Source organism: Manacus vitellinus, unplaced genomic scaffold, assembly GCF_001715985.3.
Source record: "Manacus vitellinus isolate BGI_N305 unplaced genomic scaffold, ASM171598v3 scaffold_13_pilon, whole genome shotgun sequence".
Classification (NCBI taxonomy): domain Eukaryota; kingdom Metazoa; phylum Chordata; class Aves; order Passeriformes; family Pipridae; genus Manacus; species Manacus vitellinus.
The window spans coordinates 14143363-14164045 of NW_021938999.1; the positions used below are offsets into that span (position 1 = coordinate 14143363).

Sequence of the window (20683 nt, forward strand, 5' to 3'; positions counted from 1 at the left end):
ATTTTCAAAGATCTGACTGAATGATCAGAATAATGATTGTTCTAGTGCCCTGTTGTACTTCAGGTGTAAAGATACTTAAATCAAACAGAAAAATAAAGCAATATACATGCAGAGAGTACAGCAACTAATACCAACTTTGCAGTGGATTAATTCCTCATAGAAGCTAGGCCTGTGTACATGCTTTTGTGAATAATCCTAAGAACAAATAATACTGATAATATATCACCTCCTTGAGCAGTGACACCTCTAGTGCTAACTTCGAGGCTTTGGTTGAACGGTGGAAAAACTGAGTAAACCAAAGTAAAAGTTTTTTAAAAAAAAGGAAAAATAAATTTAAAAAAGACCAAACTTCTGCATTCCATTCTCTCACTTGTAGAATGCTTTGTAGCAGTACAAACATTTGTTTCTTATCTATAGCATATGATTTCCTGTCTGTTAGAGAAATAAAATATGCTCATGTCATAACACAGTGTTCACCACAATTCCACTCGTAAATCACCTAAATACATGAAAATATTATACAAAAAGAATTACAATACTGAAAGCATCTAATACAGGTTTTTAAATTATAAGTGCACAATACCAAATAGCACTTTGGTGCTATTCATACATATGAATTTAGAGATGCTATGTTCTATTATGCACATTTCTGTGAGTGTTGCCCTCCTCTGATGATGAACACACTCCGACCAAAATGTACTCTTCCGTTCTGCAATCAAATATTTGCTGTGAGCCTCTAAAGTTCATTCAAATAAAAAAAAAGATCCTTATATATTTTAAGTTACAAATCAGTGGGAAAATGTACTGTAGAAAATATTCAAGGATTTCCAGTTCTTTTTTGACACAAATCCCAACCTTGGGACCTCACCAGAATAACACTGAACCTTAGCTAATAAAATACCCAGAGCCTAAGAAAGGCTTAGTTTTAAGAAACACTATTTCTGGTCATCTGGGAGAAAGTGTAAGGAGAGAGTTTGGAAAACTGTATAAATCAAGGGGTAGTAGGGGTCCAGATTTTCCAGCAGTGAAAGGGGGCACAGTTCCACTGAACATAGTAATCAATTTCCATCACTTTAGGATTACAAGCTTTTTGTTTTTTAAATCACTGAACCTAACAACAAGATTTTAGCTCCCTAATACCATTATAGAAAAGCTTATTTCCTTTAATAATAATAATAAAAAACATTTTTCTATCTTTTTTTCACTGTGATTTATACTAAAGAAAATGGTCTAATCTACTATTAAAAACTTTAACAAAGGAAATACTATTGACACTAAGGGCTTGTCTGCTACTTGGAGAAAGGTCTGGCTAGACTGACAGCAAACAACGAAGCAATAAGCGGTTTTAAAAAAGACTTCTTTTAGTTGTATTTCAGGTCTTTCTCCCTCAGGCTGGCTACAACACAACTGCAGAAGTTGAAAATTATCTCCAAAATCATTCCAGTTACTCATCATCCAGTCTGTCTCTTGTCATTATGAGTATGCCAACATTCCTATCCTAAATCCTTAGAATCAAAGCTCTACAGTTGAACAGCTTAATAAAAAATAAAAAAAGCCTTGCCTGAGGCTAGGACATGACATCCAAGCTATCAGCCTGAAAACTGAAAGTTGCCCATACCCTCTATTTTATTATTTATTATGGGAAAAAATTGCTTTGCTACCCATCAAGTTGCTAACTATAGAACTTCTCAGCAGCACCTCTTTGGCAAGTCAGATATATGGTTGTACATATATTCTCTTAATCATGTTCATCATACATGTTCTCTCATCATGCATCAATCAATATGAGCAACCTGAATATCTGGTGTGTGGAAAACTTGGAAATCATCAATTGTTTCAAGAGAACTTCAATATACCAATCTAATGAAAGATGTATTATAGAGACCACAGTACTATACTGGAAAGGAGAATTTGGCTTTGCAGAGGTTTATTTAAATTACTTTTGCCCTTCACTGAAATGTATATATAATAACAATTCCAGGAAATCCATTTTACTTTATAGGAAAAAAAAATCCAAATGCGATGTTTTGCAATATATTTTAAGTCTCTCTGCAGTTTAACATTCAAGTATCTCACATCCAGGATTAAAAATAGTTTGCTTATAGCTTTGTTGACAATGCAAATTTTGTAGAAAGAACAGATACTCACTGAAACTACATTCACAAAGTCATCGTCAGACAACGTCTCTAACATCTCAATGACTGAGGTGCGGATCAGCTTCAATGTCAATCCACTGACACTCCCACTCCTAACAAAAATCCACAAGATAATAAAAAAGTTGAATTTAATAAATGTTATGTAAAATGTACAAAGAAAATACAGAACACTCACCAGTACTCTGATCAGCTTTCACACTAAAATTATCAGTTTAGCTCTTGAATGCTCCAACTCATCATTAGTATTATTACACTATTAATAATTACTAAATTAAGTCCAAAACTGTCATTCAAAGTCCCAGTCCTGTGGCTTAGTTGAAGTTATAATGATACATCATCTCCTCACTTTCTTTTCAAGAAGTCTGAGAAAGTTTACCAATGCCTTATCTAAATATTTTATACTCCCACACACAGGTTTAGAGCCTTAGATTTTAGATGTGCAAATGACAGCTTGTTTGATACAAGGTAAAATCTAAACTGAAGTGAAGAAATAACAAGTGTTGATAAAACTCACTGCTGATATGAAAGCACTTCACCACATGTGAAAGCATTAAATGCAAATTCTCTGACTGAGAAGCTTTGCAGACAGAATAAAGCAGTCTGAGACTTCAGGTTCAGTGCTTCCTTCAGTCCCTCAACATTAGCTACACCAAGGAAGCCTCATCAGTGTAAAGACAGAGCTTTCATTAATTTGTTTGCTCACTTTCTAGTAATGTTCTACAGTAACCAAATGTATGGTAAAACATGCAAAGTCTGCATATGTTCTCATCTTTCAGGCTTACAAAATCACAGTTGCATCTACTGTAATGCTTCTAGTAATTTGGTTTTAGGTTTGAGTTCTACAACAAATCTTGGTGTGCACATGAGAAGTATTCACTTGATTACTTCTCTAATTAGTAAATTGAAAGCAGAATAATATTGAAGAGATTAGAAAAAACAGCTACCTTGTCCCCAGCTACCCAAAGCAACTTTCAGGTTTGGTTTGGGCTTTTGGAAACATTTTTACCAAGAGTTTTGAACCTTGCATATAAGGACCTCTTAATCCCCTCTCTATTTTTCAGTACACAGAGATTTGTTCAACACATGTAGGTACTTTTATCCCTCCAATGTCAATATTCAGACATTAAACACTTACGCATCAACTAAAATAAGCATGTCTTTGGGAGATGCAGCTCCTTGGATATACCTGAAATAAATAAATGACATAATTGAGACAAATTTGAAAACACATTTTTTGTGAGTGATGGAATATACTCTGTGATCTCTAAACTCAGACTGGCTGAACCAACAAAATCCTGCTGTTGTATCTAGTACAAAAAACATGCGTTGTTGTTTTCTCTCTTGCTGTGTCTTCTAAGTAAATCAAAGTCTAAACCACATTGGGGAAATCTGGAAGTAGAATACACTGATCAAAATTCACTGTTTTCAGATGTTCAAAAAGGAAAAAAATGAATGCTATTTCAGAGCTAAAGATCTGGATTACACATGAATTATTACTCAGCCCAGCTTAGGGACAAATATTCAGTCCTCTGAAAAAAATATATCCAACTACATCCAAGTATCAATATTCTTCATGTCTTGAGAGGCTTATAGAAAAAAATCGTGAGAAGTAATCCCACTGCTCTCCTGTCTTTTAGTAATCTAGTGATTTTATTGCTGGTCTAAACCACTGAGACAATTTTTAAACACTTGCAAAAGTCTGGAAAATGATTCAGTCTAATACTCTGAATTATATTTTATTTTGGCACAAAATAAAAAGTTTTTAATTGCCTTATAATTTTATTTGATAGTTATGAAAAGGTCCACGCAATGCAACAGTATGACACACTACAGTGGATATTGCACAACAAGGAATATGATTTGAAAATTGTTTATTCAGAAGAATTAACTAATTTTAAAAAGGAAATAACAATACCTAAAAGTAGGGACTATCAGATATAAATAAACAGAAAAAAATGCTTTTACAGTAATATCTAGAAAGTAAGTGATGTATATATGTATCAAACCTTTAAAAAGAAGGCTTACCATGGTCTTCTGCGTACATCATACAGATCTATTTTGTTAGGAGTTCGGCTTTTATCTACCCATGGGGAAGCTAAAAAGAAAAAAAATAATGTATGGAATAAATTAAAAACTTCATCTCAAGTATTTGAATTACAACAATATAATGAATCAACATCACAGATTTTGCACTACATAAATATCAACATTTGGTATTGATAAAAAAAATCTGTGTAATATGTTGTTGAAATATCTATATATCCTTATATATGATCATATAATATAATGCAATAAAACTGTATATATAAAGACCTTCAAGGGCCAAGTGTGCTGAAGAAACAGGTACTGACTATAATTGACCACTGATTTCAATGGAGCCAGAAATTCAACTGAAGTACTTCAGAATATGAAATAATTTTTAAAAGAAATATTTGATTAAAAAAACTTATATGTTAATTATTATTGCTTACAGTAATGCTGTACCAAGCTAAAGTTCATTTATATACCTAAAAAATTGTACACTGACTCAAGAGGTTTACCTAAAAAAGCAAATTAGAAAAGTAACATGAAAGTATCATATTTTCTGAAAGCAAAATAAGACGTACATGCTTGTGTCTCTGTAAAGAAAATGCTAAGACTGATAACCTTTTGCGGGTGTTTAATCTAGACTTCACCATGATTTTCAGCAAGGGCAGGAATTTTTTCCTTACTGAAAAAACAAAATGAGCCTTTCAAAACCACTTGACAGCTCAACGAATGCAAATAAAAATGTGCAAAGTTACAGGGAATGAGATAATGTTCTGCAATTTGTTCTCTCACTGTATGTCAATGGCCTTAGGAAAGCTATTTCCTGACACTAATAATTTTTCTATCTAAGAAATAAAGAAAGACATAAGCAGATCCAGGATTCTTCCCAAAAAAGCATTTATCAAAGACAAAATGGAAGAATTATATCTTTACCCATAAATATAAAAGAAGCCACCAGCTTTGAGTAGCTGCCTATTTTTGATATTATGAAGTGAACCCTTTCCTAAGTCACCAAACGCTGAGTTGGCTCATCACCTACCAGAACATTTAAGTCAAGTGTAACCCACAGGACATTTATCAGTACACATTTAACAGTCATAGAAAACACTCTGTATTGCTGCACACCAGGAGAACCTCAAAGTCTACACCAGTATTGTCTGTGATCCCAGACTAGACCACCTGGCAGGTCCTTTGGGACCTGACAGTAGAAGAGTATTTGAAATTTCCAGAAATTAGAAAATTGAATTTTTAAGACTGATTTATGTTAAAATTCTAACTTAAGTAACATTACTTAGGTATGCACAGGTTAAATTCACCAGTATTTATGAGCCCATATGGTAAGCACATATTCAATGACAAATTTTTTGTGTCTGTCCAGGCTATCCTATCCATAGGAATTCCATCTGAAAACACATCCTTCAACAACATTCCCTGAGACCTGCAAAATCTGCATGCAATGTACTCCTTTCAGTTTGTATTATGATTGGTTTAAGCAAAATACCAAATATAAATCAAGATACTGACCAACAGTATATTTGGTCATATATATCTTTGCCATATATATATATATATCTTTGCCAAAACTTCCGGTCTTTCCAGTGACACCCAATAAAAGGCTATGTCATGCCAAATCTGTCCCTCTTAATAGACATGTATCTTGGACAGTCTTCATAAACAGAGAATTATCTGAATGTATGATCTGGATTTATTTCAAAACAACATATAAAATGCAATTTACACTGGCAATGTCACTTTTTTTACATGAAAGGTAAGTCCAGCTCCTTAAGTGCATTCTCCAAAGCAAATGGATGGTGGTTCACAGAGAATTTCAATGCAGGAGTGGAAGAATGGTCCTTCTAACACTATCATCATATTCTACTGTGACAGTAGATACTGGCATAGTTAACCATTTTAAATTGAATCAATGTTCTAAAGACACACAAAGTAAGACTATCCCTGTAGCCAATATAAATTATCTACTGAAAACCATCATTAGCTAAAACCATCATTTAGCTAAAATTTATCTGATATCATAACCTCAAGAAGATGATAGTGTAACTTCACATACTATTTTAAACCCTCTAAGTAAACTCTCTAAGTGCTAAACTAAAATTTAAAGAAATAACAAGGTCTGAACGGTCCCCTTCTGGCTACATCTACATTAGTAGGATAAAAAGCACAACAGAAGGGAACACATTCACCAGAACCAGGCCAAGAACTATTGGAACAGGACAACACTCCAATTATACACAAAATAAACTGTGAATAAACCACTCATCACACTACTTGCAGCCTATTTAATCCTTTTGGAGATAACTTTCAATGGTAACACAGTTTTTCTTTTTGGGATGTAGACACAGTGCTGAACACAACAGCTAAATTCTACTTCTCTTTCAGTACAAACACCAGAATTTCCATGACTGAAAAATTTATGATCAGATATTAATGAGTGGTGGATTATACACTTATTAAGACACATAAAGTTTAATGAGAAAACTGTTTCTATTGATATTTATGATGGTTTCTACAACAGTTTGCATAATCTAGTAGAAAGTCTCTGCATGGCTAAACATAAATAAGGACTCAGGTCTTAGTACCTAAAATTTCATTCACACCAAAGAAGTGCTGAATTCCCTTTTCAACTTCAAGAATTAACATGACTAAATTACTCATTCATCCTATACTCTCTCTGGAATAGCACTTTTAATTTTAGATGGCTTTGAATGGTCTCAAATCTATTCACTGGTTTTGGTAACATTTTGAGTATTTATGGATATTAGTGAAATGATTATTAAGAGGAAACTGAAATTCCCTTATGATATTTGATCTCCACTGATCAAATTTAATGTATCCTGATTAATTATTTATTTATTTTTGGGGGGTCAAAGGTGATAAATGCTTTCTATGCAAAAACAAATATACATCTATAATTATACAGAAATAATGAGAAGGGATGGAGACCACTGAAAGAAAAATGTGTTGCCTTATATATAGCATATACTATAAAGACATTTGGGGAAACTGGCTTACATCTTACTGACAAAAGCCATTACATGGTCTAAGATGAAGGCAAAATTAAATACACAAAAAATACGATTAAAATTTTTGGCTAAAAAACTAAAATTGCAGATCAAGGATTTGGAGAGTTACAGTTTTATTTACATAACTTATTTTTTAACACTTTTTTATCACATGCCTTGAGATCCAGCTCACTAACATCTTCAAGAAATCTGCCTCCATGTTTCATTATTGCATGTGACTATCTTTGAACTATATCAACACTGCATGGTTCTCTGGTGCATACATCAGGCTTTAGTCATGTTCCTCTTTGATGATTTTGTTGTTTGGCGTGTGGATAGATTTGATACTTTATAAATTATTCATTGGATTTGCTATCCTTCCCACCTCTGCTGTTTGCATTATGGAGATACAGGACTGGCTATATTTCAAGCAAGAGGAAGGTATGCTTTCCTTTCACTCAATATGTGCTTTACTTCTGCACAAATAGAGTGAAAATCCTCAGTTTTGTTGATTACAAGCAGAACCAATTCATGCAGTACAGAGACTGCCACAGGATAAAGCCTAAATAAAAGTATTTGTTAGGAAAGGTTGTTGGCTACAACCTCCCATTCTGAATGCATGACATGATTCCAGAGGAACAGGTGAGCATCATAAGGGAAACTTTCCTGAAAAGTCCTGCCCTGCTCTACTGATTAGGTATGTCTGTGTGAGGAACTGATAGGCAGAGATGAATTATTAACAGCTTTACATCCCTTTGCACTATTAATACACTTGGGAAAAGAGGCTACAGATGATAGTAAGACAGGCAACAAATGCCAATTATAAAATCCCAGACAGCATCATCTTATTTTGACTCAAGCCACATTACCTTTCCATCTCAGAGGGTTACTTGGTAGTTAACCTCAATATAGCATTTACCAGGTGTGACATCCCACCAGGTTAGACAAATAAATATTTGTTAAAGTTGAATCTTACCTTGCTATCTCCCAAATAAACATTTATGTGGATAATCAAAACAATCAAACCCATAGACTATTCAGTTTCCTGAGCCAGATTCAGTAAAATCTTCCTCAGGTTGAGCAAAGATACAAGCTATAACATATACTTTGCCACTAGTTTAATTTCTTATTTCTTTTCATCTTTTAGTGAACTTCTGTGAAAAAACCTGAATCCAGATATGTAATAGCCCAGACTATTTGAGAAATGTGATATTCCTCAGCTTATTACTCAGAAAGAAGTCAATTTAATTTCAGGGTAGCAGCAGCACCTTTATAGAATTCCTTAGCTATTTTTCAGTAAAAGGTGAAAAGTGGCAAGACATAGTAATTAAAAACAAGAAACAGTCACAACTTTAAGAGCCCCTTACATTAATCATCATGAAGTGTTTTCAACTGCTGAGCTTAGTACTCAGGATATTTGCATCATAATGATGCCTTGGATTAATAACTGGTTACTACCATCCCCCCCAAGTCAGAGACTGTTCCTGACCAACTCTGCACTACCACACCAGATGTTCAGTCAAAACTGAATGCAGCCACTTCTTCATGATTTTACTCCAATAATTGACTGAAATTGCCAAGATTTCAAGGTACGTTCAGGAAAAATCTATGCAATGTCCTCTTTGCTTTTCTGTATAGTGATGAAGCTATGAAAGTTAAGGATAATAATCTAAAAGATTTTTCAGAATGTATTACCTGTGTGGTATTGGGTAATTTTGTTATGGGCAATACTGCATTCAGTTTTATCCCAAATCAGTTCAGCAAAGATTTTATATGGGACTGGTCCATACACAAACAAATCTATTAATATTCGCTCCCAGTATAACAAAAAAACCAAAAGCAATTGGAAGGTGCAACTCATACTGCAATCTGCAACTTAAAATTAATCTCTCAAATTGCTCTGTGTTATCTTAGTTCAGAAGCAAGTGTTTCTCCTTCTGCATGTATAAACCGAATTTCATGCTAAATGTGCTGCTCACATTAGTTTCACCTGGACTAGCTACCACGTCCCCAAAGAGGGTGGAAGTATCAGAGTTTGAGGAGAAGAAGGACAGAAGTAACAGGGTGTTTTGTTGGGTTTGTTGTTGTTTTCTTTTTTTCTCCCATAAAACAAATTCTGGAGATTTCAAACTGTATCATAAAGACACAGAGATGGCATGAATTTTAGCACAAAGACATGGTGACCTGCTGATGCAAGTTTTTAAACTCACTAGAAATAGTTCATTATCTTGTAACTGGGTAGATCTGCTTTCATAACTGCAACGTTCAGCACATCAATTTTGAAAAATGAGCCACAATTGAACTTACATTATAAGACTTTTCATATCACGAAAAGAGGTTGTAGTGAGGTGGGTGTCAATCTCTTCTCCCAGGTAACAAGTGACAGGACAAAAGGAAATGGCCTGAAGTTGCCCCAGGGAGGTTTAGATTGGATGTTACAAAAAATTTCTTCACAGAAAGGGTTGTGAAGCATAGGAACAGGCAGCCCAGGGAAGTGGTAGAGTCACTATCCCTGGAGGTTCAAAAAACACATGGATGTGGCATTTGAGGACATGGTTTAGTAGTAAATATGGTGGTGGTGCTGGGTTGATGGTTAGACTTCATGATCTTAAAGGTCTTTTCCAACCTAACAATACTATGTTCTATAAGCATGGTTAGATTCAAATCATGTCAGCTCATGTCCTTCCCTCTCAGATTTCAAGGGATAAAAAGAAAAGGGAAGTCAACAACACTCAGAGAGGTTTATTTCTATACAAAAGGTAGAAGTATCTAACTCACACACTAATTGCACTAATTGATAATTTATAAGCTGCATTGCTAGGAAAGGTTTGGGCTTTACTTTGTTTTTCTACTTTAAAGGCTCCTTTAAATGTTGAGCTGTTAACAGGAGCTAACAGCTATAAAATACAAAACCTTTTGAAAAAAAAAAGTGAAGTTCTCAGTTTTTTCAAGGTTTTTGATTCATTTTGTATGGATTTTTTAGGCTTTCTAGTCTCTTAGTATCTGCTTCAGTAATTACTTTCTCTGGAGAGTTCAATATCATGGCCAAAACACTATTGCTTGCCATTAATTGTTAACACAAGAGCAGCTGTGCACAGCAAGCCCTTCATTTGGAGAGATACCATTTTATTTTATTAGAAATTGATTTTTGAAGCTCTTCTATTATTAATTTGTCTAAGCAAGGAATGCACTAGTAGCTGAGTGAGACCTGCTTGTCTAATATCTGGAAACAGGTTAAGATTTGATTTTTTTTTTTTTTAATGAAGGATAAGAGATCATACTAGCTCTTCTCTATCCATTTTTCAATACAAGAGTTTGAAGACTTTAGGGTCAAAATTATTTTTCTGAATAATCAGCACTGAAAAGTTGTTTTCTTTATCTGTGATTTTTTCTATTTAACACCTTGTAAGCTCTAATTACAAAGAAATATCCCAGTAAAATACTGGCATAAGCAATACAAAGAGATTTTTCTCTAATTAATTCAAATTCCCATCATATTATATGTACCTATTACATAAATAAAGCTAAATACAAGGCAACTCTACAGTAAAAAAAGGGAAAGAATACAACAGTTCTTTACACTTCAGTACCTAGATTAGAAATATCCAGAGAAGATGACCAGACCTATTGATATTGAAACAATGAATTTAAGTATGAGTTAATGAACGTAAAAGCACACTGAATCTTAAAATATTGTTGCTATGCATATTCCTGGCTTGAATACTTAACCTTCAGAGGATCACTGAAGGAGCTATTTTATCTCTTTATATCTGTTTCTTTTATCTGCAAAATAGGGACAATGAAGTTTTTTATGAGTTTTGAAACCAGAAGTGTTTTGAAGATGAAAATTTGGGCATGTGTTATATGCCATGCAGCATACACATGCTATGCAGTATAGCACAAAATAATCTAGGGGTCTCTGAGAACATAAAGTGTCCTGGAACAGGACTGGAGAACTTTGAAGTACAGAAGAAACAAAACCCCATTGCTACTCACTAGGAAAGGCTGCCAGCATGTGTAGTCCCTTCAGTCACGCTGTGGGGCTGTCTAAAGGATTCTAATAAAACTCTGACTAGTCGACTAGTCCTGTTTAATAATACAGATACACCTTTAAAGCTGAGGGAGCAGATGAACTTAAGAAAGACATGTATACGTGATTAAGACATGTTCAGATATGCTTAAAGAATTCTTCTCTAATACAGGTAAGGTCAAATGAAGATGACAGGTTTGTGTGTCTAGGTTATGTGGTAAGAGAAGGGTTATGGAGCTGCAGGTTGGGCTCTGCTTTCTCCTTTATGAAAAAGCCCCCAACAAAAAACTCCATAAATACAACAGAGAAAAATCCCACATCTATGCAGCACTTTGGGGCAGAGGAAGACATACCTTTTGCCAGACATACCATATTGTGAAAGCAAGTTTTCAGTGGAATTTCCCATCGGCCCTTTTAAATCTCCAGATGGAAGTGGGAAGATTTGGAACATCTGAGGACAGGATAGTATTTCTTTTTCGGTTTTATTTTTGCTATGAATTGCCTCAACTTTTTAGATCTTGACCAAACATGGCACATTCCCCCCTTCAAGTCACTGCAGACCAAATATTGTCACAATGAGCCTACGTTCAGCATTTCTTCACAAAAGGCGCTGAATCTCCTCATGCACCATCATGCTACTGTTATGGATATATAAAACTCACTAACTGAAATCTGAGACTGTCAGTACTACCAGTATCCACGTCAGTACTACTCTTTCTAGTATTACCCTTGGGAAAATCATCATTTAGTATACTTCCCTGAGAGATTTGAGTCAGTACTGCTGACCAAACAGGGTTTTTGCTACACATTCATCTAAATCAAGACTGTGTTTTCATTTGAGTAAGCCTGCGAAGCCAAATTTTCTTAGTATATTTATTACTATAACTAGAAAGCCTCCTATATCATATTTAACTGCAAATAAATGTATGCTGTTTGCAGTCAAAAAAACCCCAAAATGCATTCTTTACTGAGGATCTCAGTTTTACAAAAAAAAAAACAAACACCAACAAACAAACCAAAAGACAGTGTGCATCTGGTAAAAGGCACATAAATCCAAAGTGGATTTTAAATGATTATCAAGGATAATCTTGCAATGATACCCACCAGTCCCCTCAATACTCAGGGGTCCACGCCATCAGGTCAGAAGAACTTCTGCAGAATCACAGAATGTGCTGAGTTGGAAGGGATCCACAAGGACTATTGAGTCCTACACAGGACACTCCAAGAATCACACTATGTGCCTGAGAGCATTGTCCAAATCCTTCTTCAACTCAGACAGGCTTGGTCCTTTGACTACTTCCTTGAGGAGCCTATTCCAGTGCTCAACCAGGCTCTGGGTGAAAAAACTTTTCCTAATATCTCACCTAAACCTCCCCTGACTCAATTTTATGCCATTTCCTCAAGTCCCGTCGCTGGTCACAAGAGTGAAGCAAGTTATGATTGCCCCAGGCTTGTGATTAGTGAGGGCTGGTCTTACAAGTAAGGACTGAGGTAAAGAAGATAATGAGTACCTCAACCTTTTCCATACTTTTTGTCAACAAGTCGCCAGCCCCGCCATGGAGCAGCAGGCCCACATTCTGCAGCAAGTCCATAGTTTCCTTAGTCCTTTTGTTGCTGATGTTTCTGTAGAAGCTCTTCCTGTTGTAATTCATATCTCTCACCAGATTCAACTCCAAATGGGCTTTGGCTTTTCTAACCATGTTTCTACATCCTTGGACAGTGCCTCTATATTCCCTTCAGGTCATCTGTCCTTCCTCTTTAACACTTCCCTTTTAAACTAAGGATTTTATCAGTATCTTTATCACATAAAGATAGAGATTCCTGTCTTGATTCTGATACTACTCCATAAATGTATGTAAAAAGGACAATGTATTCTTAAAATGCTGAAACCCTCTCTTGAATGAAACACCAATTTGTGATATATAACTTTAAACAAAAGAATGAGCATATATTACATCCTTCTTAAAAGTTCCATTCACTTTATAAGCTTATTCTCTTGAGTTCATTTATTAAAGTTCTGTTTACTTACTCTTGAGGTGCTCAGAGCTCATAGAATATATAATAGAAATCTCAAAATTGCTCTTGGTGTCTTCATATCAAAATGGATGGTTGCCAGTACAGTAACAGAGTTTAGCACTTCTCTTCACAAATATGCTGCCATTGAAACTAATGAAAATGTTGATACTAAGTAACCTAATATTTTAAAATATTTTAGGTAAGACACGCTTTCATAAATAACTTAAGGAAGAAAAAGTGCAGTATGAGTAAACTCATACTGACTCCTAAAATCAAGCTGATTAAAACACTAACCAGAAGTGGTGAAAAAAAAAATGTTTGAGGCCCATGGAGGAATCTTAAATCTTTGGCTCTTCTCTGTCATGTGTGTCTTGATGTTTGATAATGAGAGCTGAACTGATTAAATTCTAGGGAAAAACAGTTAATAAATAAAATGAAGTAATGCAAAGAGACAGTTGACCTTGATGCAGTCTCTAAAGTTTCCATTGGGGCATCTTGTAAGTAAAACTTGCCTGGCACTGGTTCTGCCATCACTGCAAATATGAACATATATGTGTGGTAATGTGTATATTTCTAATACTTTGTATGTGCGTCAATATATCTTCCTACATCTGTTTTGCCTGCCTAGATTACATACTTTCTTCATCTTGAAAACAGAACAAAGGCAACATCACTTAGAATGAGTTTTTTTACTCAGTAAGAAATGACATTTTGCATACAGAACATTTGATGGACTAATTGTATCATTAAAGGAAGCCAATATTTTGGTACCATTATTTCCTCTACCCAATGCTGTTAGCTATTTTAGTAAAATAGTTTCCTATTCTTATTCAATTGCATTTAATTACTATTGTATTTAAGCCTAATACCATTTATTATAGTGTATAAATAACAAGGTCTGAGGGAAGAAACTGCCAGATATGTCAGCCTAGGTGATAGTCAGAAGGAAGCTGTCTTGTCCTCTTGATAGAGACAAGGAAACTCAAATTTACTAAAGAAACAGATAAAGCACAGCTGAAAAATCATATGTAATCATGTACGTTATGCTAGTGGAGTGTACAACAGTACAAAAATAGAATATAGACAGGAAGCAATGAGATATATAAAATATAAACAAGCTATGATATGTCACACATACTTTCCACCCATGGGGTTGCTCCCAGAAAGATCCCTTCATGCTGCTGGTTACTATGGGGACCAAGACAGCCCAGGAGCCTCCTTAGGACAGACATCTAGCCCATGACTCAAGGTAGTGGGATATCACCAAACATTAGTCCACAAAAACTGTGAGCTTAGAGGTATGAAAAAACATATTTATTTTTTTTAATAAAGGAGGTAGGACAAGATGGATATGTTTCAGATAATAATGAGCAGACTAATCTATGTATTTTAATTTTGGCTTTTGATATTTCCAAATTCTTTTACAAATATCATCACTATGGAAAAATTCATCACTTTGAAGAAGGTTTACCATGGGCCAATATAATAAAGCAATGTTTTACAATTTATAATATCATTTAGTATTATGAAAATGTGAAAAGTACTTAGTATTTTAGTATATGAAACTTGAATTAATTTCCAGATCATTTCTCTGTGTCAACAAAGTGCAAAAAAAAAAAGTTTACAAAAAGAGAAACATAGACAACATTGCATAAAGACCTACTCTAAAAATCTAACACAGAGGGTTGACCCTGAAATTAGCTCAGTTGGTTAGAGCACAGTGTTAACAACACCAGGGTTGTGGGTTTAATCCCCTCACTGGCCATTCGCATAAGAGTTGGACTCGATGATCCTCATGGGTACTTCCAACTCAGAATATTCACCGTATCAAAGTTCAAGCAACAAATGGAAGAAATAGGGAAGCAGCTGCACAAAACAACACACTATATAAACTAAGGAGTATCAGAATGATCTACACTTGTCTGTGTGTGTAGAACTTAAGAACTGGGGAATTACCCAGAAATTTATGAAGTCATATTCTGACAGGACTGGACTGCTAAAAAAGACTCAAATAACTAGCTGTGGAATAAGCAGGATGTGTAAGGATCTGAGTTTTATACAAAATTTAAATTTATGTTTAGGTGGAATATCTACAAGCAACATATTCATCCGCAAAACAGGGAAAACAAGCTTCTCCCATTTTATAGAGGTTCTCTAAGGAAGAATACATAGAGATTCTGAGGCTCCTGTGTTGTGTTGTTGAACTGGAGTAGACAGGTTAGCTAGACATAAGAATATATTTTTCAATCTATGAGATAATCTTACACTTGAAAATTAATTTCCTAGAGATTGGCACAGAGATGCATTTAAGAAACACTTCTTTTTCAACACTTGAAAAACATCACATAGCAAGCAGTGACAAATGCTGACCCCAAATACAGCACTAAGAGATCTGAAAAGCATTGAAACAGAACACTTGGAAAACAAAAGAAATATGAAATTATCATTTTCAATATTATTTTTTTCTGCAACAAAATCTCACTGTATTTATTTCATGATCATCCAGCATGACAAAACAAACAGGATTCGAGTGCTATGAAATATTGTTCATGTAAAATAGCCTGAGGCAGTCTCTCTGCCTGTGCTAGCAGTTGTGCTAATGATACAGTAACAGCTTTAGAATAATCCCCTTCACCTTCACAAACACAAACAATCTTGTATATACAGAAGAGATAGGATCTCAAAATTCTTCCCTAGGCAGTTGTAGGCATGAGTCAAGATGGTGCACACAATTGTCTTGCATATAGTGGACTGTCATTGATAACAGCGTCACTTAACAAGAACAGCAGCAGCAGAGGCCTTGCCATAAAACATACATAGGCTAAGTCTTTCCATTAGTTATCACACAACCAAAATCAAATTAGGGCTACTGATGATTGAAATTAAGTAAAATATGCATCTATTTAAATTAATTCATGTGATCCAGTGATGAGATTCTTTGACAGGTGGAACAGATGTTGGTTGAAGAAACCAAGTTGCATTCATTGACCTTAGCTCTACCACCAAAGATGAACATGTCAGAGATCACGAATTTTGAGGGACATAAACATAGCACGGTGCATTCATATTTTCATCACATATGATTATATGCCTAGTCCCCGGGTCCCTATTTTCAAAACTAGAAAGGTGCAAAAATCTCACTGGCAAATATTCAACTGATTATTTACACAACATATGGAAACAATACAAAAATAAAATTTGACTCTTCAGTGTTTCAAAGGACATAATCTTCTCTTCCTCTTACTGAAAAAGAATATAGTTACATATCTCACTCCCAGTTTCTTCCCCCTCACGCTAGCTTTATGCTAGATTAATTTCAAAGTCCTTAAGTTAATTCTGATATACAGAAACTGCATCTATGTAAGAAAGCAATTCTTAGTTATGTTTTATTGTTTGTAAATAATTTAGAATATTTTTAGGACAATATATGGCATAGGACAGTTGTTAAGGTGACTTCAGTTACCTGGGTAATACCTTGCGAGGCCAGTTGCACTGCCAAAAACCTGCCATAGTAAAGTGGGGTCTTCTTCTCTGTTCCTCTTGAACACATCATCCAATGCTGCCGTCCAGTTGAGTTCATTTAACACTATGGTTGCTGCCAAAGACAAAACATATTTGTTATTAGAAAGTCACTTCCTAGCACAAGAAGCAATGACTCCAAAAAGAAAACTGGACTATTGCAGAAAGCAATTACATTTAACTAACCCAGAAAATAAATTTAAAGAAACACACTTCCTTTCCTTGGGAATTTTCTTTAAATTCCTCATGCTGCTTTCTTCCCATTGCATTATTTGTATGCAGTGATTCTTGAATTATTTGCACAGCCAATATCTTCTACAAATACTTTGTTTCTAAGATGTCACTCTGGTTGCACTTCCCAATCATAGGGATAAAGATCATAAACGATCATTTATAGAAATACGCAAGCATATAAAGTTGATTCTTACTAATTACAGCACACTGCAATAAGAACAACTAGAATGACGTTAACAAAAGTAGGTATATACCTCTCATAAGGGTAACAAAGATGTCCCTTTCCAAATGGATTCTGTAAAGGATTACATGGGAAAAAGACATTGATGAGTTATTTGGATTGTAATACTAAGGTGAGGCTGCATACACAGTAGTGCTCATTATCACATGTTAAGCAGATCTTAATTCATAGGTGTGGGCCCTTACAGTAAGATAACCTTTATGAGTTGGGTCAGTTCCATAAAGAACTTGAAGTGCAAGGAAATTCATGTTTCAGTTAAACACTGTGTGGCCAGTTACACAGAAACTTACATTCATAGAGTTGTCCTGTTCCAATGCTTGTTATAATCCATCAAATAGTTTATATAATCTACCAAATATATGGTATATTAATATGTTCTATGACTTTTTAAGAAAGAAATGCATTGGGAAACTTTAAAATTGATGAACACTGCTACAGTAATTGTCCATGGGCTATAGTCAGAAATTTTATTGTGATACAAAACATCTTACGATATGATAAATCATGTTTTTCACCTCATTTAATCAGTTGTAAATATTTATTTAATTTCCTTCCCAAAAAATCATAATAATTTTAGGCAATAGCAAATATACAGCTAAGTATGAAAAGCAAAGGCTTTTTGTTGGTTTAGTCACTAACTTTTTCTTTTGCATTGCCTTAAGTAACGTTTCTTAAATTGAAACACCTAGATCAGCAAGCCAAGAGTGGAAAGGGACCTAGAAGGGAGAAAAAAAAAAACCTTTTGGAAATAGTTAAAGATGTAGATATAAATCCTATGAAAGTTAACACTCATGCAGATCCTGCTCACACTATGGTATTGCACACAGGAAATATCTGTGTATTTCCTTCTCTTGCAAATGGGCAAGTCAAGCTGAAATAAAAGCAGCTGGGGCCTGAGTGGCATCACTGTGCAAAATTTGGTATGTAGGTCTACTTTCTATCCCCCTGCTACCAGGGAAAAAAAGAAACAATAAGGATGGAATTAAAGTTAAGAGTTGACAGCCCACTTACAAAGTGAGGCTGTTAACAGGTACTAAAGAAATGAGATCACAGCATTAAATTTTATAGGCTTGTTTTTAAAGGTTAAGGAGAAAATTGCTACACCATGTGTTTTGCAGAAAGGTTTGGTTTTTTTTTTAAGTAGTTTTAAGGTATTACTCTCTCAAGAGACAGCTTTTTATAGCAATATCAAATTAAATTTCCAACTCTTGAGATTTCCTGTAAGCAATAAGCTTGTACTATATACCTGTCTCTTTGTCAATTAGATAATTATAAATAAATATACATTTACTTAAGAAAGAAAAACAATTCCCTGAGGCACCATGAGATGTTAATTATAATTTTAAGATGGTTCTTATCTTTTTTAGATCCTGTTTGACCTACTGTGTAATTAAGCATTATGTACAGACTTTCTAAACTTGACTTTGTGTTAGATCTTATTTCCAGAGGTGGCTCCATGAAGTCATTAGAAGCTCTGTCATTTACTTAGATAAGAAATTTTCAGCTTTTATTTCTTTTCATGTTACTGTTTCCCTATCCAATGGACAGAGTACTTGGCCCACTGGAAGCCTATGAGCACTGTAGCTCAGGACACTTAGTTAAGGCACATGGGAGACATTAATTGTTACCTCTTTGCTCATTGAAAAGCATTTATGTTTCAGGGTTCACTATGAATTCCCAAGCCCCATAACAGCATAAATCAGTGTATTTCTTTGGTCTTGTGACATGAGTTCAAACTGCTGCAGATTCTGTCCCCAGATCTATCATTGACTTTATGACTCTGGTCAGGACACTGATACCCTTGAAAAATTCTTTTTTTTTTTAATTTAAAGTTAATCATGCCAATAAATGCTTTTCTAAATTGGTGACTGTGCATTCCATGGAAAAAAAAAATCTCATACAAAATGTGATTCAATATTTCTAAAAAGAGGATTTCCCTCAAGCTGCAAGCTTATTAATGAATAAACTATGTCCACTGAAGATATATTAAACATCTTACTATACATTTAAGAATACTGTTGCAGAGTGTCTGTGCAATATCACCCAAAATGTGTTGCAAAAATATATATGAATGTATATATCTGAACCTATGTTACAGACACCTCTGTACACACAGAGTCATACATACAGAAGTATATACCTAAAATACACACATATAAAAAAAAGAGACATTAAGGAGACAATCTATAAACAGTAAAATAAATAAATACTGAATGTCTTAATCTATATATTGAAATTGAAAATTTCAGCAATTTATTAGACTTGTTGAGATTAGCTATAAAGTAAGAGATAAAGATTACTAGACCTTGTTTACAATATTTGTGGGCAAGTGACGTTTTATAGTCAAGAGTCAAGAGTTTTATAATATTATTTATGTCCCACTTTCCCCGTCCTCCTCCTCTATAACTTTCTCCCAGAGACAATTGCAACAGACTCAAAAAATCCAAGAGCTTGTAGTAAGGGAAAAAAAACCCCGCAAACAATCCAACACATGATGCTGGAATTAAAAAAAAATAAATTATTTGGAATGCAAGAAAAGCAAAAGAACAGAACATCTTAACAGAAGTAAGATGAAATAAATCTGAGAAAAGGCTGATAACAGTATGTAATATATCTGTTCTCAGACACTGCAGAAACAGATCTTCCTGAACTCCAGAAATTTGCAGTAAGTGCCTGAGTCTCATTTCACTAACAAACTATATATAACAGCACACATGTAAGGTTCAACATATATCACCTTCCTCTTAATTCACTTTCTCATTAAAAATTTGTACTTAGAACAAAGACAGAGTTTATTTGGTGGGACTGATACACAAATAGCTGATCGCATGATCATTAAAACAATCATTCCTGCAGCAATTTGCGATTTGCAATTCAAAGTAGCTCACTTCATTCAGGTTTTTTTTTGTTGTCGTTTTGGGGTTTTTTATTCATTCTATCTTAAAGTATACTTGATAACGAATGTATCCACATTTGTGTTAACTAATCCATTAATCAGTAAATGAGGAAAAGGGTGCTGGGAATTTCAGTTTTAATAATTTATTTTTCTAAGTGTTTTCCCACAAGTTCTATTAATGTTTTCCTTCTGCTAAAACACACACCCTGCACTTCAAAAAGCCAGCTATAAATCAAATCCTCTTTTTTTTTTTTTTTTTTTTTTTTATTTGAATGCAATACATCTGGTAATTGGCAATTTCAGCCAATACCTCTGAGTTCTGGTTTAAAGCCTACAGAAATGGATTTGAAACTTTCAAAGAAAATAAAGCAAAACCAGCCATAATCAGCACAAAAATATTCTTCAAATGGTTCCTTATAAAATATCCTGATTCTTAATTTGCACATAAAAATCAATGCAGTGCTACTTTCATTAGCTCATAGGAGAGACCATAGCATCTGTTAGAATATCCTAATTTGAAAGATAATTTATATTGACTTCATG

The 20683-nt window shown here is 34.5% G+C and overlaps 1 protein-coding gene across 1 annotated transcript in view; it reads right to left on the minus strand.

Annotated features, from left to right (window-relative positions):
• Nucleotides 1-20683, minus strand: part of CACNA2D1 (calcium voltage-gated channel auxiliary subunit alpha2delta 1) — a 375571-nt gene that overhangs the window by 102883 nt on the left and 252005 nt on the right. The window contains exons 7-10 of the mRNA XM_018068109.2: nt 16714-16845; nt 4182-4251; nt 3292-3342; nt 2149-2248 (exon numbers count right to left, since the gene is read on the minus strand). Coding sequence (XP_017923598.2) covers nt 2149-2248; nt 3292-3342; nt 4182-4251; nt 16714-16845 — 353 coding nt within the window. The remainder of the gene's footprint in view (nt 1-2148; nt 2249-3291; nt 3343-4181; nt 4252-16713; nt 16846-20683) is intronic.